This window comes from Rasamsonia byssochlamydoides (genome assembly GCF_041956645.1).
Source record: "Rasamsonia byssochlamydoides strain NRRL 3658 unplaced genomic scaffold VTN77scaffold_3, whole genome shotgun sequence".
NCBI lineage: Eukaryota > Fungi > Ascomycota > Eurotiomycetes > Eurotiales > Trichocomaceae > Rasamsonia > Rasamsonia byssochlamydoides.
Window position 1 is genome coordinate 637299 of NW_027192386.1, and position 26322 is coordinate 663620.

The 26322-nt window shown below is 50.5% G+C and overlaps 9 protein-coding genes across 9 annotated transcripts; 2 read left to right on the forward strand and 7 right to left on the reverse strand.

Moving 5' to 3' along the window:
- Positions 1-556: 556 nt before the first annotated feature.
- Positions 557-1223, reverse strand: VTN77DRAFT_4291 (40S ribosomal protein eS8; the record flags this gene model as incomplete). Its single annotated transcript, XM_069420334.1, has 2 exons — positions 557-1085; positions 1150-1223. The coding sequence occupies 2 exons, from the start codon at positions 1221-1223 to the stop codon at positions 557-559; spliced, it is 603 nt and encodes a 200-aa protein (XP_069281962.1).
- A 731-nt stretch (positions 1224-1954) lies between these two features.
- VTN77DRAFT_4292 (uncharacterized protein) lies at positions 1955-2638 on the reverse strand (the record flags this gene model as incomplete). Its single annotated transcript, XM_069420335.1, has 1 exon — positions 1955-2638. The coding sequence occupies one exon, from the start codon at positions 2636-2638 to the stop codon at positions 1955-1957; it is 684 nt and encodes a 227-aa protein (XP_069281963.1).
- An 896-nt stretch (positions 2639-3534) lies between these two features.
- Positions 3535-6401, reverse strand: VTN77DRAFT_4293 (uncharacterized protein; the record flags this gene model as incomplete). The annotated part of the gene is made up of 5 exons (XM_069420336.1): positions 3535-3680; positions 3745-4522; positions 4584-4928; positions 4989-6234; positions 6319-6401. The coding sequence occupies 5 exons, from the start codon at positions 6399-6401 to the stop codon at positions 3535-3537; spliced, it is 2598 nt and encodes an 865-aa protein (XP_069281964.1).
- A 904-nt stretch (positions 6402-7305) lies between these two features.
- VTN77DRAFT_4294 (mitochondrial 37S ribosomal protein uS7m) lies at positions 7306-8627 on the reverse strand (the record flags this gene model as incomplete). The annotated part of the gene is made up of 3 exons (XM_069420337.1): positions 7306-7737; positions 7804-8172; positions 8262-8627. 3 exons carry the CDS (start codon positions 8625-8627, stop codon positions 7306-7308), a joined length of 1167 nt encoding a protein of 388 aa, XP_069281965.1.
- A 1355-nt stretch (positions 8628-9982) lies between these two features.
- On the reverse strand, positions 9983-11396 carry VTN77DRAFT_4295 (uncharacterized protein; the record flags this gene model as incomplete). The annotated part of the gene is made up of 3 exons (XM_069420338.1): positions 9983-10037; positions 10110-10945; positions 11013-11396. The coding sequence occupies 3 exons, from the start codon at positions 11394-11396 to the stop codon at positions 9983-9985; spliced, it is 1275 nt and encodes a 424-aa protein (XP_069281966.1).
- Positions 11397-13601: 2205 nt separating this feature from the next.
- Positions 13602-16542, reverse strand: VTN77DRAFT_4296 (uncharacterized protein; the record flags this gene model as incomplete). Its single annotated transcript, XM_069420339.1, has 7 exons — positions 13602-13621; positions 13673-13932; positions 13987-14048; positions 14103-15830; positions 15884-16306; positions 16357-16491; positions 16528-16542. The coding sequence occupies 7 exons, from the start codon at positions 16540-16542 to the stop codon at positions 13602-13604; spliced, it is 2643 nt and encodes an 880-aa protein (XP_069281967.1).
- A 1062-nt stretch (positions 16543-17604) lies between these two features.
- On the reverse strand, positions 17605-20559 carry VTN77DRAFT_4297 (uncharacterized protein; the record flags this gene model as incomplete). Its single annotated transcript, XM_069420340.1, has 2 exons — positions 17605-17787; positions 17857-20559. 2 exons carry the CDS (start codon positions 20557-20559, stop codon positions 17605-17607), a joined length of 2886 nt encoding a protein of 961 aa, XP_069281968.1.
- A 288-nt stretch (positions 20560-20847) lies between these two features.
- VTN77DRAFT_4298 (mitochondrial 54S ribosomal protein mL41) lies at positions 20848-21292 on the forward strand (the record flags this gene model as incomplete). The annotated part of the gene is made up of 2 exons (XM_069420341.1): positions 20848-21027; positions 21080-21292. The coding sequence occupies 2 exons, from the start codon at positions 20848-20850 to the stop codon at positions 21290-21292; spliced, it is 393 nt and encodes a 130-aa protein (XP_069281969.1).
- Positions 21293-22022: 730 nt separating this feature from the next.
- VTN77DRAFT_4299 (uncharacterized protein) lies at positions 22023-25823 on the forward strand (the record flags this gene model as incomplete). The annotated part of the gene is made up of 3 exons (XM_069420342.1): positions 22023-24019; positions 24087-25101; positions 25152-25823. The coding sequence occupies 3 exons, from the start codon at positions 22023-22025 to the stop codon at positions 25821-25823; spliced, it is 3684 nt and encodes a 1227-aa protein (XP_069281970.1).
- Positions 25824-26322: the final 499 nt, after the last annotated feature.

Genomic DNA, 26322 nt, shown 5'->3' on the forward strand with positions numbered 1-26322 from the left:
CAGAAGCTCTTTCCTTTGACTGGCCATAATTATAATAGGCAGGGGCACATGGCTGAACACAATATCTTAATAGGTACTACGTACTAATTGATACTAGGATACGTAAGTGTACTGTCGTAGGGGCTAGCGGTGTCTAGTCTACTAGAAGAGGGCACTGACGACAATCGATCTAGAAACGTGATTATAATGCATATATTTGTGCTTATTATTTTTTTCGTTTTTATTAGGCTCTGTCTGTACCCAGCCCATGCCCCTCGCAGAGCGGAGAAAGCAAAGCCCTCAATAGAACTGCCATAGAGCATGCCCTTTCTCTTCCCGAGACGCCTGAAGTAATCTGGAGACGAGCGAGTTCAGACTGGACACAAGAAAAATCATCCGATTGGTTAGACAGTTCAGAGCTCTACAGACATTTTGCATCCGCGGATGCCCCAGATCATAAACATGATTTCTGTGAATTTGCTGAAACTCCGATACCACCCATTGCCCCGTCGTCGTCGGCCCGTGAAACAAACCTTCAACAGATCCATTCTTTTTTTGGTTTTCCGTTTTTGGTCTTTTACTTCCGGATCGCACGCAGGTAGAATGCCAGCTCCTCACCCTCCAGGATGTATCCGTCCACACGGCCACTCTGGCCAGGGCGCGACGACACGATGGCATACAGACGGCCGGCCTCGAACTGCTTCTCCAGAGCAGGCTCCACCTTGCCGGACGCGGCGAACCGAGCAGCCTGCTTCTTCTCGACGCTCTTGCTCTTCTTCTCCTCAGTCGTCTCGGCCTGCTTCTGGCGCCTCCGGCCCAGAGGCTGGCCGTAGTGAGCCTCGTACCATTGTCGGAACGGAGCAGCGTCGATCTGGACGATGGCCGACTTGGTCAGGGTGTTGGTGCGGACCAGTTCGTTGTTGGATGGGTGGTAGACGACCACAATCACACGGGTCTTGCGGGAGATACCCTCGGAGGGCCAGGAGAAGTTGCCCGAGTCGAGACGGAGAGCACGGTACTTGGTGTTACCACCACGGGTGCGGACGAGGTGGATTCTCTTGGGGCCAATACGAGTATTGGCGGGCTGGCGACCCTTCTCGAAAGCCCTGTATAGATTCACTCCGTAAGAAAACCAATCCTCAAGTTTGTTGTTTCTGTGTCGCGCCATACCTCTTCTTGCGGTAGAAGGCCCTCTTCGCACCGGTAGCCGAGCGCTTGTGACGGGAATCACGAGAAATACCCATGTTGGCGGTTGATGAGTTGGACCACTAAATGGGGAGCAATTGTCAGACGCGAGAAATTCAATTCCAGCAAAACGTTTCGACGGGAGAAAAATTTCCAAGCAGGACACGGCAGATATGGAGGGGGAGGTGTCGGAGACGTCTCTTTTTCTTGGAAGATGTTCTTCCCACACCAGTCTCCAGAACCCGACGGTCCACCACACCAGTCTATCCCAATGTCCCGGAAAATGCAAAACAAAGGAATTAAGGGAAAGGCGGATGAACTGACCTCGTATCCTGTAGTCCTTCACCAGAACAGCGCGACGGGCAAGAGTGGGTGGGTTGTCGAGTCGAGTTGTTGGAGTTGCTTGTCGCCGGCGGTCTTGAATTTCGCAGTGTGGCTCGCTTGTCGAAATTGCCCTACCCCAAAGTGCGCCCTAGTCCCAGAACGGATTAGCGCACAACGGCCGCCAGCCGAGAGTTGCCCGCGCGCTACTTTTAGTCGTGCAGTAATTTAGGCATTTAGTTCGGATGCGTCAATCTTCTAGATAATTAATTATTATAATTACTTATTATTCCACTGCGATGTACGAAATGGAGAGGAGTGAAGATCACTTTTTTTTTCTCTCTTGACCTCTCAATGGACGCGGAGCTGTGAACGATGTCTGTACTGTATGTACATAATCTAATGCTGAAGTGCATATCTAGATCAACAGAATGCAACGGCATTGAATTTCCCTCCGTCCTGCAATCGATTATAAACTGGGTCGATGCTTCTCCCTCTTGTTCCTCTCCTTCCGCACGAGGGCGTCGAATCTCAGCAAAGCCGTGAATCCCGTGATGAAATCGTCAATGACCCAGCACCACCACAGCCGGGAGAAAAAGGGAACGCGGTGTGGCCGGAGCCTCTTGACAGCCAGGTGGGTTGCTTCGGACAGGTGGATTACCACCATGGTACTCAGAAGAAGAGGCTGGATTGTGTAGCAAAACACGGCGAACCGGGGAACTTGCCTCAGCACGAGAGAGTAGAGCATCGACCCAGGCAAGAAGTTGCTGCGCCGCGAGAAGGCGATGAAGGTAGTCAAGCAGATGATGAACAGGACGGCATGGGATCCCGTCGGAGGCTGGTACTCCTTGATGACGATATCGGAGATGCCCAGCGTCTTCAGGCAGTGGTCACGCATATCAATGACTCTCTGCTTGACGTCGTCGAGCGATGAGAGCGGAGGCTCGAACGGAACCCGATAGCGAGTGCGGTTTGCGCGGATGACCAGTTCGGTGAGGCTGACGTCTTCCATCTTCGCGGACTGTGCTATGCTGCGGGGGACTAGGCAGTAGACTTCCAGGAACAGTGGCAGCAAGTGCTGGTGGTCTGCATTCATGTGGTCGACGATGCGCTTGCTGCGCTCAATGCTTTCTTTCTCCTGTTTGTCGCCCATGATCAAAGCAAAGAGGGAGAAAATTGTATTCGTAGAAAAGTAAACCCTCAATCAAACGAATGTAATCGAGTACTCAGTAGTTAAGAGTTGCCTGGTGGGAAGAGAGAGACCTGACCGTTTAGACTTGTCGCATTAGCCAAACATAGCCCCGAAGCGGAAGGAGGTTAGCTTCACTGTACTCCGTACTCCGTCCGTACTTTGTCCGCACTCCGTAGGTGAAGGGAATCACCGCCAAGCCATTCTGCCTCGGCAAGGTAGGTGTGCAGGAATTGGGCTTCCTCATCCACACCTATTCTTATTCACCAAAAGACTTCCGGCCTTCAAGGAAACTGTGTCAGACTTATAAAACATTCCCACTCCGTCCCAAATAACAAATTCTTCCTTTTTCATCTTGTCGATCAGTGGTTGAATAGGAGCGTACTCTTAAGGCTTTCTTTTTTCTACGCTACACCAAAGATCGATCCCATGTAGATAGATAGATAGACGAGATAGCCAATCCAAGATCGTAGAAACTAGAAATCATTCTCTATGTATATATGCCGTAAGAGGGAAGGACATAAAAGATCCGAGAGACGGACGTGCGTGTGGACTATAGACAGACAACATAACTGAGATGAGACGAGAATAAACTAAGAAAGGAAAAAAAAAAGGTATCTAAAATTGCCATGAATAATCATCACCATCACATGCATGCAGATTATGGACAAGACCAAGACTAGACCAACAGACCAGCGCTTCTAAAACCTCGGAAGAACACCCTAACTAAACGAAAAAGGACGTTAAGCGGATCAATGGATCAATCAAAATCGAGTACTGGCATCCTATATATATGACGTGACATGACAGGACAGGACAGGACAGGAAGAAGACGGTGATGAGTCATGACGATATGCTTGTTACAGGCCAGCAACACACATCAGCCCATAGCCCACAGTGACGACAACAAGAAACGAGATAATACTCGCTGGGATGCCTCGGGTGAGGAAATGGCTGACTCGGAGGTAGCGCTGGCCCGTGTTGGGGATCTCCATCATGATAGCGGCTGGAAACGATCAAACATGGTCAGGGACTGGTCTAGTGATGTAATGAGAAGGAGGAAAACTTACTCATGTTAGGGAAACCGCTTGTAGGCAGACCCATTGCGACAGAGCACATCAAGGCGCTGGCCATGACTAGCAGGTTCGGGTGAGGGTGTTCCATGCCCAGGCCTACATGCTGCACCAGAGGCAAGATGATCAAGGCCGCGACTGTATGAGAGATAAACGTCGCAATCACCAAGATCAGCGCCGCGAACACGATCAGGACTCCGTACAGGCTGAAACTGGCCACCCGCTCCGTGATGGCCTTGGCGATGGTGTGCAACAGCCCGGACGACGTGACGGCCTTTCCCAGACTCAGACCCCCCGCGGCGAGGATAATGATGGTCCACAGGAAATTGTTGAAGTCCTCCTTGGTCAGGATGCCCGTGCCGAAGAAAAGCACCATCGGAATGACGGCAATCACCCCCATGTCGCCAAACGTCTCCTGCAGTTGATGGCTCACGCACCACAAGGCGATCGTCACCAACGTGACGATGGAGACAAACCATTGCACTCCGGAAAACCCGTCTTTGACAGGTCGAATAGGCACAATCGTAGTGCCCCGGCTGGGCTGGAAAGTGACCAGCAACATAACCCAGATGAGAAGAATGGAAATGATGCAAACGGGGAGAGCGATGAAGAACCACGTCCCCCAGCTGATGCTCGGGTACATGTTCTCGAGGGCGATAATATTCTGAGGCGATGCAATTGGCGAGGCTGCGCCTCCAATATTAGCCGCCAGGGCGATTCCCATGACCAGCGCTTTCGAGAAATTCGACTCAGGCGGGAGGTTCCGAAGGAGTGGCTTTAGACCATTATCAGCAGGGATACCAACAAAAAAAAAGACTCGTGAAGAATCTGCATACCTGGATGATTGAATAACAGAGTACCGGAGCGGCCACATTGCTGATCCACATACTCAAAAACATACTGACGAACATGTTCGTGACAAGAACGACCCGCGGACTCGTCCCCGCTTTGCTCAGGACAAAAGTAGCCATCCGACGAGCGATGTCGTACTTGGACAATGCCGCCGCAATGGTAAACCCGCCCAGAAGGAGCATGATGACTGGCGTCCACATCGATGCGAACACGACCTTTGTGGCCGTCTCCGGGTCTAGGCGCGTGTGAGGCTGGTCATCCGATCGCAAAATCCGAAGCACCACCACCAGGAAAGGAATGAGCACGGACGTCACAAATAATGGGATAACCTGGCAGAACCCGTGTCAGTGGAAACCCCGCGCAATGCATGCACAGGGAAATTCTCTTACCTCGGTAGCCCATAGCAAGCTTACAAAAACCAACATTGCCAGACAATTCTGCTGCTCGGGGCTTTTCATAATGGGCACCGAAAGCAGAACCGCAAATATAATGACGATGACCACCAGCGAGAGAAATGACAGGCTGAACAGCCACTCAGGAACAGAGTATCGACCCAGGGGAGTGCTAATCACTTTTGCTCGGATCTCCACGTCGCCTTGGCGCTGTGCGGTCGATGGATCATGGTCGCCGCCCAGCAGGGTCCGACGGATTCCCACGTTGGCTGCCTGTGCCTTTCTCTCAATACCGATCATCTCCCTCCAGACCGTGTTGCGCTCCCAGACAACATGCTCCCGCAGATGTAGCCGTAGCTCCCTTCTCGCGAGGGGGAGATTCCCCTTCGTGACGACATCCGCATAGACCTGTTCGATTCGGGCGATGTTCTCGTCCACACGCTGCATTGTCGAGTCCGTAAAAGGATAAGCCGGGGAGACAGTCCCGCTCATGTAGGCACGTCGCAAGCTTCGATCCAGGATCTTGTCATACTTTTTCAGCGCCTTGGAAAACCCTGTCTTGTTGAGCTGGATGTAAGACTTCAGCTCGCAGAGAGAGACGTAAACACTGATCGCCCGTCGCTTCAATGCGACGCCAGCATTATAGAGATCCAGAAATCGTGGATCCGCAAAGTGTTCATCATGCGTTGCCGGGCGGCTACTGCCCCAGAGCCGCGAGTCCGCCAAGTCGCTTGGATGCCCGTCAGACACCGCGATAGAGTCCCTATTGTGGCTCTGTTGGGATCGTAATGCTCGGCGCGCTTCGTCTACGGGCGAATCGGGCGCCACATCATCATCACTGTCACGGTCATCATCTTCCTCGCCTTCCTCGCCAGCGGAGCCGCTAATAGTGCTTTCCCGTCGACCGCGTCTCAATCCCAGGGAGTGCAAGATGCTGCCTGGACGCGGCCGCGACCCAAAGCTTAACGTCCGCGTCTTGATCACGGTCTCACTCACGGGATCCATGTTGACGCCATCGGTACTGAGCGTATATTGAGACTCCTCCTTCACGACATCCTCGACCTCACCGAAGATAGCGAGTTCCTTGAGCTGGTAGAAGGAGCAGATCTTTTCAAGCTCCGCGTCCAGCGCCCGCCGGAAGATCGAATCGGTATCGACCGCTGAATCAAGCAGCGGAGCAGACTCGGCGTCTGCAGCGGTATGGCCATCTCGGCGATTGACCTGCTTCTCAAGGCTATATATTCTGTTTATACGAGAAACAAATTGGTGAGCAGATGTCAGATCGTGAACCGCGTGTGTAGGTTATCAGAAAACGGGTGTAACGTACAACTTCTTAAGGTTATCGTATGCGATATAGTGGGCACTCCAATCTGGGACGGCATTGAACTGGATGCTGTGGGAGAACTTCATGTTGGCGGCGTTTCCGTTCTCGCGTCCTGGTCGAGGCCGGCGTTTGAGAGCTTCGGCCCAGAGGAGATGTCTTCTGATGCCACTTCTACCACCGCCAACTCGACTCGGCCAGTCTCCCGACGACGCTTCGTAGAGAGCCTCCCTCTGACCACCACCGTCTCTCCCACCGATTCCACGTTCTGTCACACGATCCGCAGTGGCCCGATCAGCCGTACCACCACCACGGGATGGTGCTTGCCCACGTGGCTGTTCAGCGGGAGGGACGGAATCGAGATCGACGAGTTCGATGCTCTGCGATGATGCTGCTGCCGGTGATGGAGCCACGGCCGCGTATCTGTCTCTGCTGCGAGGAGTCAAGATGGTGAGGAGGCTGACGGAGCTGGCAGCTATCTTTGCGCAGCATTAAAAAAGAAGTTCTGGTCGCACAGAAGCAAACAACGAGGACCTGTCACTGGTGCATGCGCATATGCCTTGTCGACAAATGATAGGCTGCCCGGGTGGTAGCAATCGTGTCGTCGGAAATTATTGGGATTCCTCAGCGGCGGCAGCAGCGGCAGCGGCGGCAGACCGCCAAATCAGCTTGACAGATCGGAGTGCTAACTAAAGGCGGGGCAAAAACGATCGGATGCACATCATGCCTAGGAACAGTAATACATAGGAATGACGCCCTTTCTACCTAGATGATTGCGAGTGTTGAACAACTATTTCTTCATATTGCAATTCACCGTATAAGCATCACCAACAGATACGTGTCGGATGAGATCCTCAGGCCCAGAAAGAGGAGGACTGTAGGACAGAAAACAATTAAAAACCCCAGATTTATAATGTTACATGCATATGGCTAAGAATAAACAAAATGTTGAGTCAAAGCCCATACATTAAGGCATCAATATATCACCGTTGGCTAAACCTTCCGGCCACCAGGAGCAACCAGCTTCAGGTTGGACCGGCCGGCAACACCGATCTTGTGCACCTGCTCTCTCTTGTCCCATACGCTGCTCCGACCTTCAGCGACGGCTACGAGCTCATTGGCCACTCGCACAGCAAGCTTGCTGTCTCGTCGTCGGTCCGACGCATCTATGATCCATTTGATGGCGTGGCGACGTCTCTGGCGCATCGCCAAAGGAACTGGGATCTGGACTGCTGCACCACCACCAGCAATACCTTTCTGTTGTCGGATTTTGATCAACGGAGCAACGGAGTCCACAATGGCCGTGAGGTAGAGAACGGGATTCAGAGGGAGTTGGGGAGCCGGCAGGGAAGTAAGGAGACGGCGCTTGGGGTTGATCTGAGGTGGCGGTGCAGTGCGAAGAAAGTCGAGGATGAACGCCATGTTCTGTTGGAGTAGTTTAAGTTAGAGACTTCAATTATACGAGTCTAGTAAAAGTACAGGCAGACATACCTTCTGCGCCATACTCAATTTCCCATCCTTCATGAGAAGTTTGGTGAACTGCTCCACCACCGGATCGTACCGATGCCGCACGTTCTCCGTTGGAGGCAATGGCAACTGGGGCATGTGAAACTTCAGCCCGGTTTCTCGCTCAATCGCTTCCTCTGTCGCACGGGCGATCATGTCTGCGACTACGGAGACCGACTTGTCTTCCTGACTTTCCTGAGCTTCCTGAGCTTCCTGAGCCGGTGGTACATTCTGTAATTCCTGTTGTCTGAGTCTCGCCGACGTCAAAAACGAACGAGCGCCTTTCGAGCCCGACCATTGATCTTGGAAGACCTTCGGAGCGTATTTCAAGGCGTCCTTGTCACGTCGAAGGATCTATGGGGGGAATAAATCGTCAGCGGCCCAGTGCCATTAACATGCGGCCTCAACTCCGTAATGCAAGTAGAGAAGAATTATTGACCGACCTCGTCGACCGGAGTACCGTGTTCAAGTTCTGGGGTCCCGGGAGCACCACCATCACATTTCTTCCCACTCATGATCTTGTCAATCGCGGCAGCCTCCTCGCTCACATGAGGCAATTGGTCCTGGTTCGGCCCCTTTGGCTGCTCTCTCTCTTCTGGCTTTCCGCCTGAACTGGTCGAGTTCATCCTCCGCTGCAGATGTGCGGAGCACGGGCTGGCTCTCACGCCAAGGCTAGAGGATGCGGCATGCGGCCACCTGACGGATGAAGCGCCATTTTTTTGCGAAGACGCGGCGAAGGAGGAGGAGTATGGTTGGCGGAGGATGGAAACAGCGTTTCGCGCTGTAAAGAGATTGAGCCGGGGAGGCATGGTCAATTCGGACCAACCCAGCAAATGGCCGCTGGAAATCGGACAGGGAAGAAATTCCTAGTCCGTGTTAAGTGTATATTCGCAACCGGGACGAGCAGGAGATTAGTTTCTGGTCGCGACTTCGATAGCCGATATTGAATTTCCCTGCCAAAGTTTCGTCGCCGAGATCAAACGATTTTCCGTCCCGCACCGTGCTTAGTCATCTACTGTCCACAGTGCTTGGAATGGCTCAATTCACTTCAAAAACAAGTAATTAATGATCTACACACATGTGCTGTCCACTGTTCGATCTGGCAAATTCCCTATACTATAAAACATTCAAATCCGTTTTTGCACACTGTCACGTGGCTGTAAAAAGCAACATATACATAAGTATCCCACGCTAAATTTATTCATAAAATCTGCTTAGCCCCTATTAGCAAGAGATATATATATTAGTAATAAAGGCAAATAAAATATTACTAAGGGATATGGCAAGAATAATATGTAGCAAGGAATATAGGCAGGGAGCCCACCTGGAAAGTAGATAATGAAGACTACCTAATGCAAAAAAATATGGTAAAGAGAATATTATAAGTAGGGAGCCCGCCTACAAAGTAGATAAAAAAAACTACTTATATAGTAGGTGTACATAGTACCTAGGCCTGGGGGCCAAGAGAGTCCCAGGCATATAGAACAAGTACCTATTTTTTCTCTTCAAAGTCCAAAACCAGGCGAGCGAAGCGAGACCCGTAAGGCTTGTAACGTAGATGAATCTTGCGATTTACAGGTTTCTGCATTTGAAACAGTATAATCATCACAGTTCATCTCCCTCTCTTGACTCGGCCAGAAATCTCAACAGAGTTCCCAGAGCTCCTGTACAACATTCAAATCTCCCAAAGAAATAAAGACAGCGCGATTCATAAGCTCGTATTTTCAATCCAGACAAAGGTACAAGGTTATTGCTAGGCTACAGAAATCCTGGTCAATTTATTTGCTTTTTCACAGACAACCCCGCCCACGAGTACAGCACAAAGAGCCGAAAATCCACAAAACCCGACCTCCCATTATAATCGTCATGATACTGAACAGCAGAGTATGTGATTGCAAAGTCGAATTGGATATGACAGCGACAGCTGCCAAAGCATAAACATACGTACCATGGCATCGGCGATAATGAACTCTGGTATCAATAGCTTTTCCGCCAAGAGCCAAAAACGTATAGTACAACGTACAACAGATCGTAAGAAAAAGGAGAATCCTGTTTGACGAACACAGGGAACTTCTTAGCCTGAGCTAAGAAGCTTGTTCCTGCAGGCCCGTTGTGACTGCGTGAATCTCTCTATCGTGTTGGAGAGGACGGCAGAGCCACCCAATTACACAGCTACATCATCAGGATAGACATAGAAGGCAATCGCGAGAATGATATACCTGAATAAAGATTCCAGTTAGCGCAAGACCACCAAGGAAGGCAAAATCTCAACGGAGGACTAGGCCACCTACATTCCCAGACAAAGTCCTCCTTCTAGGTAATTCGACTTTCCATCCTGAATAAGGAGGGTAACGACAAGACCCGAGATAAAGAATGTGACAGTTTCGAAAGTCTGAAAGCGTAACGTCATTTCTTCACCCAGGATCCAGCCCAGAATCACCAGGAACGGAGTGACGAAAAGCGCAATCTGCAGACTACTTCCGATTGCGACACTGATGGCGAGATCCATCTTGTTCTTATAGGCGACCAGAACAGCAGTCACATGTTCAGCCGCGTTGCCGACGATAGGGATGAGCACCAGACCAATGAAGGTCTTGCTCATTCCGGTTTTCTCCACGATGCCTTCAATGCTTCCAACGAGATATTCTGCGCAAATTGCGACAAGAATGGTCACGACGACCAGGACCACGCCTGCAGCAAAAGGATTGAGCAAGTGATCCTCCTCTTCCTCCTCTGCCTCCTGACGTTCGGCATTTCCGGAATCCTCAAAAAAATCCGAATGTGATCTTAATTGAAAGTACAGGTACATGAGGTAGAGGATGAGGAGGATGATCGCTGTTCCGTGAGAGAGCAGAAGAATGTTGTGCTGGGTCTTGACCGGGTCAGATCCATGGGAATTCGATAGCGCAGCAAAGAGGGTTGCCGGGATGATCAATGATGCGGATGCTACAGCCATCAGTGAAGACATGGTCGAGGCGCCTGTCGAGTTGAAGCGTTGCTCGTGATATCGAAGGCCTCCAGCCAGAAAGCAGCAACCCAGAACAAGTAAGATGTTGGAAAGGATACTGCCTAGCATGCTCGCCTGGACGACACGGATTTCGTGGTCTTTCAGAGCTATAATGCTGACCTGCACACGAGCAAATGGAATGTCAACCATGTTCGAAAGATCTTAGAAGAATGTGCGGAAGACATACGATCAACTCGACGGCGTTACCGAACGTCGCATTCATCAAGCCGCCCAGGGTCTGACCCATTGTCGCTGCCAGCTCCTCCGTCGCGAAACTGAGCAACGATGCGAGAGGGATAATCGCGAAGAAATTCAGGACAAAAACGGGGGCTGGGTTCCATTGAAGAGCACCGGCAACGATACCAAAAGGCACAAAGATCAGGAGGACATTGACATAGTTGCTGATGAGGGTTGCCCATGTCAAGTGGACCGTCTGTAGAGGCCACCGAACCCAGATGCGCGTGTCTTTCAACCATGGGGCCTCCGCTGCTGAGATCGCTTCGCGGTAGTCTGGCTCATGGCCAAGCAGTCTCGTCCGCTCGTGGGGTTCTGCCGAGCCGTTTCTAGTCATCCTGCCTTCCCTCCCGAAGCTGTAACTTCGGAAAACCTTGAAAATGTTTCTGGAAGCTGTACGGTGCGGTGAATGATCTCAAATGTCAGCAACGTATGCTTGGGCTTCTGGCGTAGGTCTAGCGCAATGCAGAATCAAACATCGATCTTCAAGCCAGAACTTTCCATGGATGACGATATTGCCAGAAGGCCTGTGTACACAAGAGACAGAAGAGGGCTTGATGTGGTTCAACGCCAGAGTCATATGTGACAGGGGGAGACAGAGATGGGGGCGATAGAAGAGAAGATGAAGGGAGAAGGAGCGGGTGAAGAAGCAGGAGCAACGCGGCACCTACCCATTTGCGGAGACGAAGGAGCCCTGTCCAGATAAAGGAGAGACTAGATTTTTGCTATAGCAGGACAAGAAAAGATCTGGAGGAGGTATGTGGAGCTACCACCGACAAAGAGAGGGGGGAAATGACAAGGTCAAGCCACACGTCCTTTGGGGATTGTTTCCACGGTTCGACGATCGTTCCGAGGCGTATCAATCGCCGGGGAGATTAAGATGAAGTCTGCCTTGTCTGTCAAACCCTACAAGAAAAGCCTTAATAACGATCTTCGTTTTCGCTGGCAAGGGCTAAACACTGAAAGCTCATTGCGTAGTCAGCACCAGATCCCCTCACTACTGCAAGCCAATTAACAGTTTTGTTTGATTTCAGGATCAATTCCTATACGCGCCCAAAAGAGGCCTGACCTATCCAGCATTGGGGGAGTAAGAACCCCGCTAGATGTTCGAGCCACGCAGAAACAAAGAGAGCAACGTGATGGGATGATGTAGGTGCAGATTGGCAGCTTTTACTTTGGTAAAATTTGGTATTTTACCGACAGACCGAGCCAAGCAATGCGCATGCCATGTCACATCTCAGGGAACCATGGTGCAAAGGTTATTCAGACTAGGAATTGAATGTGGGTGAACATGGGGAAGATGATGGATGCACAGCCTCTTTGCCCAGCATGATTACATGCATGCGATTCGGAGGCGGAAAGAAAACCCACACGAGAACCCAGAAAACCAACTCACCTCTTCGCCCCTCGGACCTGAAGATGAGAAATTGAAATTGCGAGACACGGAAGTTAATGAATAAAGAATTGACTGTAAACGGAGACGGACAATTTTCCATCGCCGTACTATGTACAGTCAGGCAGAGAGAGGAACTGGAGGGGAAAGAGGTTAATACATGTAGTCTCTTGAGCCACGGAGTCCCGGCAGTAACGCGCGGAGGATGAGCTTGACTGAATTAGGTAAAAAACTGGGTCCTTGTGTCCGAGCTTCTGCGGGCCATAATCCATCGAGCTCTCCAAGCGAGATGAGGCCACCACCGCTAATGACTGGCGTAATCAGGATGCTTCATCATGGACCATTGTCCCCTCAGATTGAGAGTCTTATTGTTTCACCAAGACCGGAAGGAAATGACCGCCAACCAGGGTCCCTGTCCGTCACTAAGTCAAGCAAATCAGTCGTCACTTTCTCGGTTGCCAAGATTGCACTGCCACAAAGATCAGGGTCTGGGGAGTGTCACAGTGTGTGACGCTAACTTATCTGATTCCGCCTACAATGCCCCATAGGGTTGTTATTGGCTAAGTCAGTGCCAGAAAGCGCCGGATCTGGACCACATTGATGTGTTTTTCTCAAGTCGTTGACTCGTGAACATTGCTGTACAATGGATAGTGACACAGGAATTAGGTGTACAGTTTGCCGTCCGGAACAGAATAACAGAATGCGTCAGATTGATAAGAGGATGACTCAGCAAAATCATTCTGTGGCCTCAGGCGTCCCGGCGTCTGGGGATGTGACGTCATATCACATCCATTTTGTGGCATGGCAGACTCAGTTGATATTCAGCACCTACAATAAGATCTCTTTTCAGATTGCCGATAAATTCTATTTGCTGTTTAATCTATCTTTCCAATAAATAGATAAATAGTGATTAAGCGAAGATGATATAAATAGACCATGGTGGGAGACCTGAGTACCCTTGCCATCTATACCACAAATACATATATGTACAGAACTATCCAAAGCAAATCCAATATACACCGAATATAGGTACCAATGCAGGAGCTTGCAAGCGGCAGAACTCTGCTGTAAAGAGATGTCCAAGAAGCTGTAAATCACCGCGCAGGTATACCTCCTGTTGGATGAACTACGGCGATCGATACCCGCATTTCAGGGAGATCCACCCAGACCTACTTCATGTTCAGTAGACAGGCCGAGGGAAAACAGGAGACGGAACTTACCTGCGGCATATGCAAGATACCAGGTCCGGCTGGCACCACCATCGATCCAGCTATAGTCAAAGTTGGGTTGAGAGAAGAATTTATAGGATGCTACCGGGTCAATGATGGCCAGATTGGCATATAGAATGCCCTTCCAGCCTCCCGTCACGTTCGAGGCAGGATCTGAGGCATTAGGTGCGAACATCGCATTCCACTCCTCTGTCACAAACGTCTGACTTCTTGTATAAGCGGAACAAGGCAGAAGCGGTAACATGTGAATTCTGCCGCTTCAGTTAGTTACAAACACTAGACTGGCGACAGATAAATGTGCATACCCCTGAATATATTCGAGATTGGTACCGAAGTAGGTGGTGTGGTCCGCCTTGTTTTCAAACAACTGTTCCACCGTTAGTCGGAGTATAAAAACGCGGGTACCGAATGAAGCACTCACAATGCCAGTCACCTTATTAGCGATGAACTGGGGCGGCTGGTTCTTGTTGGTACTTTCCATCAGGAAGTAATTCCGCAGAGATCGCTTCAGCACCCCGAGCATGAGGTTCCCTCGCGCTTCCATGCTCTTGTCCCCGATGGTGCGCCCCCACATCTTCACTGCATAGGCAAACATAACGTCCTCGGACGTGGACTCCTCATCTTTGCCATCCCAGGACTCGAACAGTCCCTTCGCCCATGAGTGTCCGTGAAACCAGTCAAACGCTCGAGAAAACGGGAAGTAGGGATCGTTGGCTACGGAATTCCCAGCGTCACGCACGAGCATATTGACCCAGGCTTTGTTCGCATCAATCCAGCTGGGGTCAAGGGAGCCGATAATGGAGGCAGCATGGATGAAGTACCCGTAATGGAAGTGGTGATCATTGTAGTATGAATTGCCGAAGTCGATCCCGGAATCGTTGGTTGCGTACGTGGCGGAAGATACGACCCCCTTCCACACATTGTCGTAGACCAGGGGCCATTTCTGTTGATTATTGACGAATCGAGCAAAGCATTTCTTGAGAGTATCCAAGGCTGATGCCGCCGATTGAGGGTGATTGGCCAACGTGTGGACTGTGTAGACCAGAGTAGCAAATTTGCTCAATGCCTTGCCACTGAAGTACATGCTATCGAGATTGGTCTCGGCGTCCATATCCTGCTGTAACTCGGTGGGAGCAACATCACGGATGGCTTGTTGTATGGCCGGTGAGAGGCGTGTGACACTAGCAAGGGAGGGAGACCAGGGCGCGAACCCCATGTCCACTGGAAGATCCGGCTCCACCATGGTCCAACTCTCTCCTATCACCGCGGTGGCGTTGCCCTTTGTAGTGGTTCGAAGCTGAAGGGCAATCTGGCGACCTCTTGTGTTGTCGTCAAATGACTCAACATGGTGTGGCAATGCAAACATCAAGAGAGGGGTACTTGAGGCATCCTTTCCAGCCTTCTCCCAGCTCAAGCGGTATGTTCCGGTGGTGTTTGAAATCGATCCAGTTATATTGGCTGTCACGGGATAGACACCAGCAGAATTGTCAAAGAATTTCTCGCCAGCGTCGCCGGCAGGATTCTTGCAAACTTGAACGGTCCCTGAGAAGCCAGGAGGCCCACGAAGAAGGGTATGCGAAAGAAGTCGCAGGTCAGGATTTGTTCCATTAGCAGGGGTGACATACACGAGCCAGGATTTGTTGTCCTCTAATGTTACCCGATATTTAAAGACACCAGGCCGCGGAGAGCCTGCTGATACCACTTTTTGAAAGAAAACGCTGCTTTGGATAATGGGCTGCAGGCCCGAGTACACTCCAGTTACGTATCCCATGCCTTGGACAATGGGAAACGTGATACTCTGACTGGAACCATTGTGGGGCCGTAAGATGATCCGAGCAGAGAATCCGGTGGGTTGTTCAACGTTGAGTACGGTGGAATTGCTTAATTCAGTAGCCGACAAGATCATAGACTGGATACCGATTGGATTGATATAATGACTCGCTGGGCTGCCGGGAATCTGAGGGTTCGGTTGACCAAAGGCAAGCAGGTCAGCATCGATGTGAGAGATACTCATACCCCAGCTCCCCGCATTGCCCGTTCCTTGAGCCCACGAGAGGCTGTAAGGGTGAGTAAACGTTGGGGTTGACCGATTTCCCAAGAAAAATCCGGCGTAGAATTTGTTCGTTTGGATGGGACCGGTGGCGTTAACCTATCCACATTCTGTCAGACATGTCATTGCTTTACGGGAAGTCAAACACCTACAATTCCCAACTTAGGAACCGGATGGTCGTCTCTGGACTTGATGTTCGTTGGAATAGGATCCAACGAGACCGGCTGAAACACATCCTGGCTAGCCATGGTCGAAGGGGTATCTGCTCCTTCCGCGGGTCCTGGAATTTCAGGAGATGAGGTCGAAAGAGCTACAGATGTAACGGACACTTTGGGACCTTCAGCCTTTGAACCAGAACTCGGTAGCGTGGGGCTCACGCTTGAACTAGCTGTCACCGCTTGACTTGTAACAGTGATGGCCACTGTCACCTGGGACACAGAACTGGAAGGACTGTTTGACGGATGGCTTTCTGTGCCTGAAGGACTAATCTCTGGAGGCGACGTTTTATACACGATGACAGTGGGGAAGGGTGGCAGCGCTGGATGCCCTTCGCGCTCTAAGCTGGAATAATAAACCTGAAAACGCATATTAGCAGATGCCATTCAAGCATGCCCGGCACACTCACTCCTTGGGTCGTAGGAATTAGAAACCTATCGGTCTGTGGAGGATACTGTGTCTTGAAAGAAGTGATTCCCGCCACTTGGGCTGCCTGCGACGGTTCCCTTCCAAATTGTGGAAGACCGTAGGCACCCCTGGTTGCCTGGAGCCATATTAGTATGACGGTAAAAAGGCAAACAAATTGATGCTCCATATTGAAAGGACAGGATAAATAAAGAGAATGACTGAAGTATAATACAATCAAAAAGGATTGTGCATTTGACTTCGGGAGGTCATTGGAACAACAGCCGGAAGGGCTTGCAGACAACGTAGTCTTCAGATCTCCCGGATAGAATGACAGGGGCAACCAGGGAGCGTGGCTGAATTCCACCTTCGAGCTAGGATGAGAAGAAAGGAAATGCACATGCTTACAAGGCGTATATAAATCTTTTCAAGAGGCTGGAGACATGAATTCCTCGTGTAGGAACGAAGAATGATCGTTCCCCGTGCAGCCTCTGTTCAACCTTCCATGAGAGATGTGACCCCTTGAAACACGGAGCAATGGCCAATTGCGAGAAATGACAGGCTGAAGCCGCTCATTTGGAGAGTATCGTTGTGCAAACGATCTCCTCGTAACGGTATGAGATTAATTCCTCACCACCACGAGGTATGTTCCTGGCCCAATCGGAGCCCGTATCCCCGCTCTCCCGCCAGCCCTCGGCATGCAAGTCAACCCCGCCATGCAAGATGAAATCATGCAAGAGTAACCCACATGTCAGTGTGTGGTTTTTTTCTTCCCCCGGATTGTTTTGCAAGTTCATGTGTGCGATGGAGTGGTGGATTACGTAATGTTATGTTTAGCCATGCGAGGTTGGCCCGACCATGATAACATGACGAAACCAAGAACCATGGGCGTACCCAGTCCCCAGACGGAGGTAGTCGTACGGAGTACTTGAGAACGATCCGAAAAGATATATCTAATTACCTTGGTATCAACACTTGCTAAAGCAAAAATCATGTGCGACGGGAACCGATATATTATGACGAGAGCTGGGATGGTCACGTTCTAGCTTCTCGTAACTGCAAGGACTGGAACAGTTGAGAGACTCCGACCGATGTTGTTATTCAAGAAAGGAATTCGTGCTCATAACTAACTACAGAAAAACAATTTTTCCATAAACCTAACCCAAAGTATAGCCAATGCTGATAAACCCCCGGAAGTCCTGTCTACATCTAACGGTCATCGCTCAACGATGCCACGGAGAGAAAGCCTGCGTTAGATCATAGGCTTCTCCATGGGCTTGATGATACCCTGCTTGATCATCACACGAGGCTTTGTCGCGTCCTGGAAGGTTTCCTTGGTGGTCCACTCTGGCCCTATAGGGAGACGAAGAGACCTCTCATACTGTTGCTTTGATTCGAAGGGGTGAGGCAGCTGAGTCGCGAGATACTTGATGTTCTAAGAACAAGTTAGCCTTTTCCACGCCTGTGAGACAGATTGCCAAAGTGGAACGATGATGAATGTTACCTTTTTGACTCGCTTCTCATTGATGATAACGCGGTCAAGTTTCGCGTCCTTGCGCTGCTCTGGCTTCACCCCCTCGATGGTGGTGAGAAAGCGTTTTTGACGCTTCTGCTGCTTCTTGCTGATACCTGCACCAGTCCAGCTACCCCATCCCGGCAACGTGTTGTCGATGACTTTGTCCCCTTCTTCCTCAATGGTCTCAAGCTTCTCCTTCTCAAAGTCTGCGACGACCTCATCTCCAGCGAAAGCTTTCTTGACCAGATCATGGTTCTTTAATAGGATCGGGGTATGAGCGTCATCGTCACTCTCGCTTGCGTCATCATCCTGGTCGCCGCTCTGACGAGGTTGATGAGTTGTCGCCTCATCATGTGAACTGTCCTTGCGGGGAGCGGGTTTAGGGTCAACGGTGGAGATCTCACTCTGACCGTTTACTGAGATAGTGACACTCTGGTCAGTGTTTCCTGCGCTGCGTTTACGGTTGTTGCGAGTGGTTTGGGTCAGCCAAGGATTCTCTTCTGGAGGATCGTCTTCTTTCCTGATGGTGGCCTTTGAGCCGTTCGCAGGCTGTGCAGCCGGCTTGGCTTTCTGATCTCCGGTATGATTAGCGGCGGTTTGGGCATTACGAGTAGTCGACTCAGGAATGTCCAATTCTTCATCTTCAGATGATGGGGCTTCTTCAAACTCATTTCTCGAACGCGAGACAACTGGTTGTTGAGAACTTTCAGCTTTCGAGCCGCCGAACTTCTTGCGACCCCCTTCGACTTCTTCAGGTTCGGATTCATCACCGTTTAATTCTCGCCGGAGCTTCTTGATTTCCTCGTCGTTCTGCCGTTTCCGGGCAGCCTCGGCATTTTGCATGAACTTCATCGACATGAGCTTTGAGTGTGGGCCAGTTATGTTTGTCGCATCATCCTCACGATCAAGGGCGTCGAGGTCTTCACGGAGCTTCCGAGCCTCTGCCTCTGAATCCTCTTCGTCCCATGGGTCTCTGTCATCTTCTGACTCTGAGCTTGATGAGCCAAGGAAATCCTCATCCGCGTTACTAACGCGTTTGCCTTCAATTCTTTTCCGCAATTCCTCATCTCTTCGTGCCATATCTGCCATGCTGAGCCGGGCATCCTCATCCCAGGCAGCACGACCTGTTTGTTTGAGACTCTTCGCCCATTTACTCTCCTTGTGCTTGGCGCCCACCCGTGCTTCAGCTCTTCGTCGATCGTTCTGCTCTCTTTCTTCTTCATCGAGATCGATACCAGCTTCAATAAGCGCTTGCCTTTCCAATTGCGCCATCTTCTCACGCTCTTTTCGATGAATTCGGCGATAGGACTTGCTCTTAATCTTTTTGATTCTCTTCGCACGGACTTCCTCTCTGAATAATAGCTCCCGACGCTTGCGGAGCTCGGCAGTACGGGCTCGTACTTCTTCAAGAGAGAGCTTTCTCGCTTCCAGCTCTTCAGCCTTTTGGATCTGCTCTTCTGCAGATTTCTCATTTGATTCCGCGAGGCCGCTTTCCACCAAGATCGTTTGAATTGTGTTTTCAAGATCCGTCTGTGGTTTGACGGGACCTATCCTGGGGAGTTGCTGCACCTCAGGATCAGGAAGAGGAAAGGAAAGGTGCTCAGCCCGTCGATTTGCCTTGACAGTTTCAATCCATCGATCCAATGTCTCCTTGCTTTTCTCGTAAGCGGCTGCTCGTTCGAGTCGATCCTGTTGCCTTTTGGGAAGAGGGGCGGCTAGCTTTCCAGGCACACCGGAAGATTTGGATTTCGCAGTTGAACTTAGGTGTTTCAGAGAGCTCTTCAAGCGAGAATCGGTTACGGAGGGTATAAGATCTGCGACAGTGAGCTTCCGCGTAGATGTTAAGCCGTATTCCGTAGGCACCCTGTTCTCCTGTCCTCGATTGGCTTTTTGAGACGATTTGCCGGCAGTAGTAGTTTCCATAGAATTGACAAAACTTTGAAGTTTCGAAAGCCCACTCTGAGTCTCGGCGTCCCCGTCATCGTCGGAGATAGATAAATCTGTATCCTCACTAAGATCATCATCATCGTCGTCGTCGTCATCGTCGTCGTTACTCCCGTCGGTCTCCGAGTCACTGGTGCTATCCTTGTTCAACTTTGAAGATTTATCGGGAACTTCGTCGTCTGAAGCATTCATGTCCCAAGCGGTGGCTAGGTCTACCGCGTCCTCTCCCAGATCATCTTCTTCGTCATCCTCGGAGGATCCTCCCTCGTCAACAACATCTTCCGACAAATCCATTTCCCTGTTGCGTTTCGTAGAGGCCGAAGCGCGCTTGGCTTTCGATTTTTTCCCTGAGGAGCTCCCGCGAAAGGTAAATCCCTCGAAACGCTCTTCGTCGCTTGAACCCATAGCTTCATCGCTATCTAATTCACTGTCATCTTCACTGTTGACCTCTCCTATCTTCCACTCGTGACCTTCGCTGTCACTTCCGCCATTTTCGCTGAAGTCAGAGGTTTCGTTCTCTGTTCTCAGCCGTTTTGTATCCGGACCTTCTCCATCTTGTCCCGGACGTTTACGCTTCGAAAAATCATTGATTTCTCCAAGGCGGTTACGCCGGATTTTTGTTCTTTCGGGAAATTGGTCCTCTGCAATGGCGAGGGCGTCCAGGCCCCCTCTGGATTTCTTGCTCGGCTTCGGTTTCCGGGCAACTTCGTCTTTGGGGCCGCGCAAATTCACCTTTCTGCCGGGCATGGTTAAAGAAAATCTTTCCCGGGGGGCAGCTCGAAATCGCTGTAGGTGATATGTGTAGATCATAAGAAATTTTCGGTGTTAGCTCCTTGCGGCACTTCAAGTTGTGGGGTCAATTATTTTTTTGGGCGATTAAAAAAGTTCTCCCGGGGCGGAGCTACTCCTACTAGCGTCATCTCAAATTCCGCAGCTGTCACTGCGGCTTCTTCCACCACAAGAGACATCTCGACGTCTGTCTCGAGAAAGTCTTCCCGTCCAGACGTGCATGGCTGCTTATAACCATTGCCAAACATGAAGCCATCTCAGCCCATGATGGCGCGTCTGCGTCTTACTACAAAACAAGTCAATGGAGGGTATTACAAGGGAACCCGGTCCGGTTCTATGGGCTTTTTTGCGAAGAACGGCTCCTACGTGATCGACTGGAAGAAAGTGCGCACCTACGTCGTCCCTGAGCGGCTCAGTGAATTCAAAGTGAGTTTTGATGTCGGCCCCTCGTTTGAATCATTCTCTGACCCTGGTGGAGCTCACCCCTTTTGTCACCAAAACGATGGCCCCGACGCGGAGCAAATACACGCGGGAGATCGAAAAAGACGGAAGGACGATTACTGTTGAACGAGCATTTGATGGAAAGGACTTTCTCAGGTTGTGGGTGCTAGACAATGGCAAGGAAGTCCAACAACTCGAGGACGAAGCGCAGTCCAACAACACTGAGACTCCACTACAACAGGGCTCATGATAAGATGCACAAGTTACAACTGTGAGAAAGCAGTTGTTTTCACTTCATTACGAATTGTCCGTCATAGCCGAGCCCCAGATCGCAGATGCTGCTGAAATACGGCTGCCTGTGAAGGATGTTGTAGCCTTTGGAAGGTTCCTGTCCTCACTCCATAATGGACACCAGCAGTGGCAGTCTAATGACGGTTGTGCTTGTTGCTTTTCATGTACAATATTGTTCTTTCTTAGTCATCGGCAAAGGAGGGTCTATGACGGTTTTTTGGCAGGTTCTTTTGAGGTATTTGGTTACAATGGGTTGCGCGTATTTCTTTCTACTCATCAATCCATCCTAGATGACTTATGAAGCAGAAGGTATCATCTAAGATCGATGAGCTGCTTGTCCATTAAACAGAATCAATCATCGCCTTTCAAATTCGCCTTAATTAGAAATTCTGTTCTGGTCTATTACGCCAGTTAATCTATAGTCATTGTATGCAGTGGCAATAAAGCCGGGGTGCGTGGCTGCTACTAAGGCTGCGGATAATCCCGTGCTCCGGCTGGTCACTCATGCATCCCGCAACACTAGGCAATCATCCTATGTCATAGCTGCTGTTGTCCAGCATCTTCTTTCACCTTCTGTCAACTTCAACATGGAGAAATGGCTATCCAGGCATGGTGATGCCGGAGCCGACTTGACATTTTCACTTTGAGTTCTCGACACAGCCGGTGAATCCCTTCTTTCTTGAAGAGCCATGTTCCAGTCCTTTACGGGGAACTCGCGCCGCCCTCGGCAGGTGAATCTCTCGGGACGCAATATCAACAATCCTTTCGCCTCGTCACCGTCCAGCCGACAAGCTCCTCATGGCTATGGGCCCCAGAATACTCTTGCTATCGCTCAGCAGGAGCGAATAATAAGACAGCAGGAAAGACAACGACTGGGTGCAGCTCGCACTCTGCAACGGACATGGCGGGGCTACAGCAGCAGGAAAGCCACACGCGGGCAGTGGAGGACAGAATGGGATGCTGTGGAACAGAAGAGACTAGGCATCGAGCTGTCGTTTGTCAACTATTCTCAGGCTCAACGGCAGGAAATTCGCTCCCCAGCTCGATACTCAACTCCAGCGGAGTGTCTGTCGCAGCTGAGGCTCCTCTTGCATTTCCTAGAGATTAGAAAGGAAGAGGATGCAGTGCGCCTCGTGTACTTCTCGAATGCGTTCCAGAAGATGCTGGAAGAGGTACCTACGATGGCCACTGAAGGGGAGTGGACGACGCTGCTGGTGCGCCTGGCGAAGACGACTCTCCGGGTGCTACATGCTCTGGCTACGTCTTCCCGGGCCTCCAGCTTCTCGGTGGATCCCCTTCTTCGGTTGCTCAGATTCTTAATAGGCTTGATCCCGAAACAAATGGCCCGCATTGCAAAGGAATATTACTCCGTCATGGCAACACTGACCATCAATATCAAGTCTCTTTCCACAAGCTTGGACTTATCTGTAGGCGCTCTCGTTGCAAGCGTGCTTGCCTTGCTTCAACCTATCACATCAGAAACACTTGGAGCTTATGAGTGGTTCGCTCGAGAATATCTCACCATTCCGGACCTCGCCAGTCATATAGGGTCCCTTGACGAGCTGGCCTCGATTATCAACTACAAGCTTCTAGCCTCGGCTTTGGACGCATCCATCTCTCATGCTCCAGACAGCAAATCGATCATTGAGGATATTGATGCTCGTCTCTGGCTCCTTTCTTATTTTATCTACTTCCATCGGTATGCCCTGGGTGGCCCCGCTTCACAAGAAGCTCCTGAACCAGGATTTGTGAAGGTGGTGTCTAACCTCCTGAACTCTCTGGCGCTGTATCTATCTCGCCGTCTTGAACCTGATGACTTTGCGGAGAACGAGCGGAACCCGACCTCTCCGCTGCCTCCCTTTGTGCGAGAACAGATCGTCAGTCTTGTCAATCAGAACAGTATCACCGGGCTGTTGTCACGGGTCCGGTTAAACAATATCTCTGAGGACGTTACATCCCAGGCTGAGACCGATCCGTCTAATGAGGCCAAAATTTTGGCTTCGTACGCGTTGACCCTTCTAAGAGTGTTCCCACGTCGCGGAGATGACATTCGGATGTGGTTATATCTGGGTTCTGCAACCGCTGTAGAGCCATCAGCAGCGCAACCAAAATTACGAGTACCCGCAATCAAGTATTTCTGGCAAGCTTCCAGAAATACCAAGATATTTGCCACGATCAGTCGTGACTCGAATGAGGTCCTTCCATTATTAAAACCGATCTCATCCGAGAATTCCAAGGTATCCCCTACCGCTGCACATGAGCGAGAGCAAGAATGGACAATTATTCTATTATTTTTAGAGCTGTATACATTTGTTCTCAAAGTTATGGACGATGATGAATTCTTCTCAGGCGAGTATCTGTCAACTGCGCCAGACACAAGAGTTTCTTGGACCAAAGAGAGCGCCCTGCCGCTGAGGGATGTCAAGGACATGACTATTTTCCTGAAGAACCTTGCTTTCACATTGTACTGGAATGCAGCGGATCTGGATGAAACGAGTGCTGCACAGGATACAAGCAGTATCCGGAACTACTTCAGTCCCTCAGCTCCTCCACCTGAGTCCATGACAAATGTTCGGGATTTGGAGCAAAGAAATAAAGAGAAGGGCCTCTCTGGCGTGACAGGGATACCGCTTGACTATTTCAAAGGCTTGGTGACAGGACTATTGAGAATGATTCACGAGCGGGAGTGAGTTTTTCCCTCTGGAATCTTTTATGGTGGCCTTCCGTACACATGCTGACTTGTGTATTTCTAGCTCGCGTCGCAAATTTCTTCCAGATGGGCATTGGTTGATGACTGGTCGTTTTGACATGGAAGGCTTCATCCCCGCGGTGGTTGCAGAGGAGGAGAATCGACATCAGCTTCAAGGAGACGAGGACGACGAGGACCGGGATGACCTTCTAGATGACCTCGTTCCCGAGCCGTCTCTCGGACTGATAGGAACGAGTCGGACCCAACAAGCTCGTCGGATCGAGTTTCTTAGGCGACGCCAGCAACAAGCGGCTCGGAGAAAGCAGCTTGAGGCGGTGGCACCTCGCCTTGAAATTCTGAGGAACATGCCGTTTTTCATTCCTTTTGAAACTAGAGTCCAAATTTTCCGTGAATTCATTTACAGGGATCAGATGCGTCGGAGAAACGGGTTCATTGATCCTGATGCTTGGCGTATGTCTGTCGCTCAAAGCTCAATGGGACGTATGATAGATGGCCGTGCCGCGGCGCAAGATATTCTCAGTCGCCACCACGCCAATATCCGGCGTGACAATGTCTTTGAAGACGCCTTTGATCAGTTCTACGATCTAGGTGACGGCCTCAAAGAGCCAATCCAGATCAGTTTCATTGACAAATTCGGAACGGTGGAGGCTGGAATAGACGGTGGCGGAGTAACAAAGGAGTTCTTGACCAGCGTGACGAATGAAGCCTTCAAGTCATCGAATGGACTTGATCTCTTTGTCGAAAATGACCAGAACCTACTCTATCCAAATCCAGCTGCTGTCGAACAGCGGAAGGAGCTGCTGCGGGAGATGGGATTCGTGGAAGGAACCCCCGAGTGGAACGAGCAAGTACGGGACCTTCTTAGACGCTATGAATTTCTCGGCCGCATCATAGGCAAGTGTCTTTATGAAGGGATCCTAGTGGATGTCCACTTTGCAGGATTCTTTCTTCTCAAGTGGGCTCTAACCGGCGGGTTGAGCTCGGCACAGAAAGAATCAGCGTACCGGGCCAATCTCAATGATTTGAGAGATCTCGATGAGGGATTGTACCAGGGACTGGTATGTTTCACTGTGTTATCACGTTGTCTACCACTACTGACTGGCTTTAGTTACAACTGAAAAATTATCCTGGAGACGTTGAGGATTTTGCCCTGAATTTTACGGTCACAGATACGGTTCCCATTCCGGGCGGTCCAGCGCGCACCATCACTCGGGAGTTGAAGCCCAATGGCTCGAACATCCCTGTCACTAACCAAAATCGCCTCGTCTACATATCTTACATTGCTCGTCATCGCCTCCAGGTGCAACCGTTTTACCAGACCAATGCTTTTCTCCAGGGATTGGGACAGATCATCCAACCGTCCTGGCTGTCGATGTTTAATCAGTCGGAGCTGCAAACTCTTGTTGGGGGAGACTCTGGAGAGATCGACGTCGCCGACTTGAGGCGTAATACACTTTACGGCGGCGTCTACACCATTGGCGATGACAAGGAAGAACACCCTACGGTCAAATTGTTCTGGGAAGTCATGGAGAATATGACGAATGAAGAGCGGCAGAAGGTGCTCAAATTCGTGACATCTACACCTCGCGCACCGTTGTTAGGGTTTAGTCATCTCAATCCCAGATTCAGTATCCGCGATTCCAGTGATGACCAAGACCGGCTTCCCAGCACAAGCACGTGTGTCAATCTATTGAAGCTTCCTCGATATACGAATGCACGTGTTTTGCGGGAGAAGCTGTTATATGCTATCAATGCAGGAGCCGGGTTTGATCTGAGTTGAACATCGAGCTCTTCCCGCACCTTCTCTTTGGCAACTCCAATCTGCATTTAAGGCATGTCTGGTTTTTTGTTAAGGGGCGCGAGCAGACTCCGGGTGATTCATGTGTTTTTCATGATTACTGCATAGCTGAGGCGTCTGGCGGGTCTTCCTTTTTTAGCATCTAGACGATATCACAACTACAAGTAGGTAGAGACCTCTATAGGAAACATTAGGTACCCAATACGATTAATTTTGCCTGGGGTATTCTTCGGCATACGAGCTCAGTGGCATGCGGGGAGTGGCGTTGCCACAAAGTAGAATTCCTAACACCTACAGTCATTTCGAGGGAACAAGATTCGATTGCCCTCTGATCGCACCCTGCAGAAAAGCCTGTGCCATGGGGCTTAAACCTAACAACATGGTAGTGGTGGTGGCGAGGTCACTCTTTCTGCCAATGGGCGCACGTGATTCACAGCCTGTGACCAGAAAAAAATCTCACAGGGCCGCGCGAGATATCCCG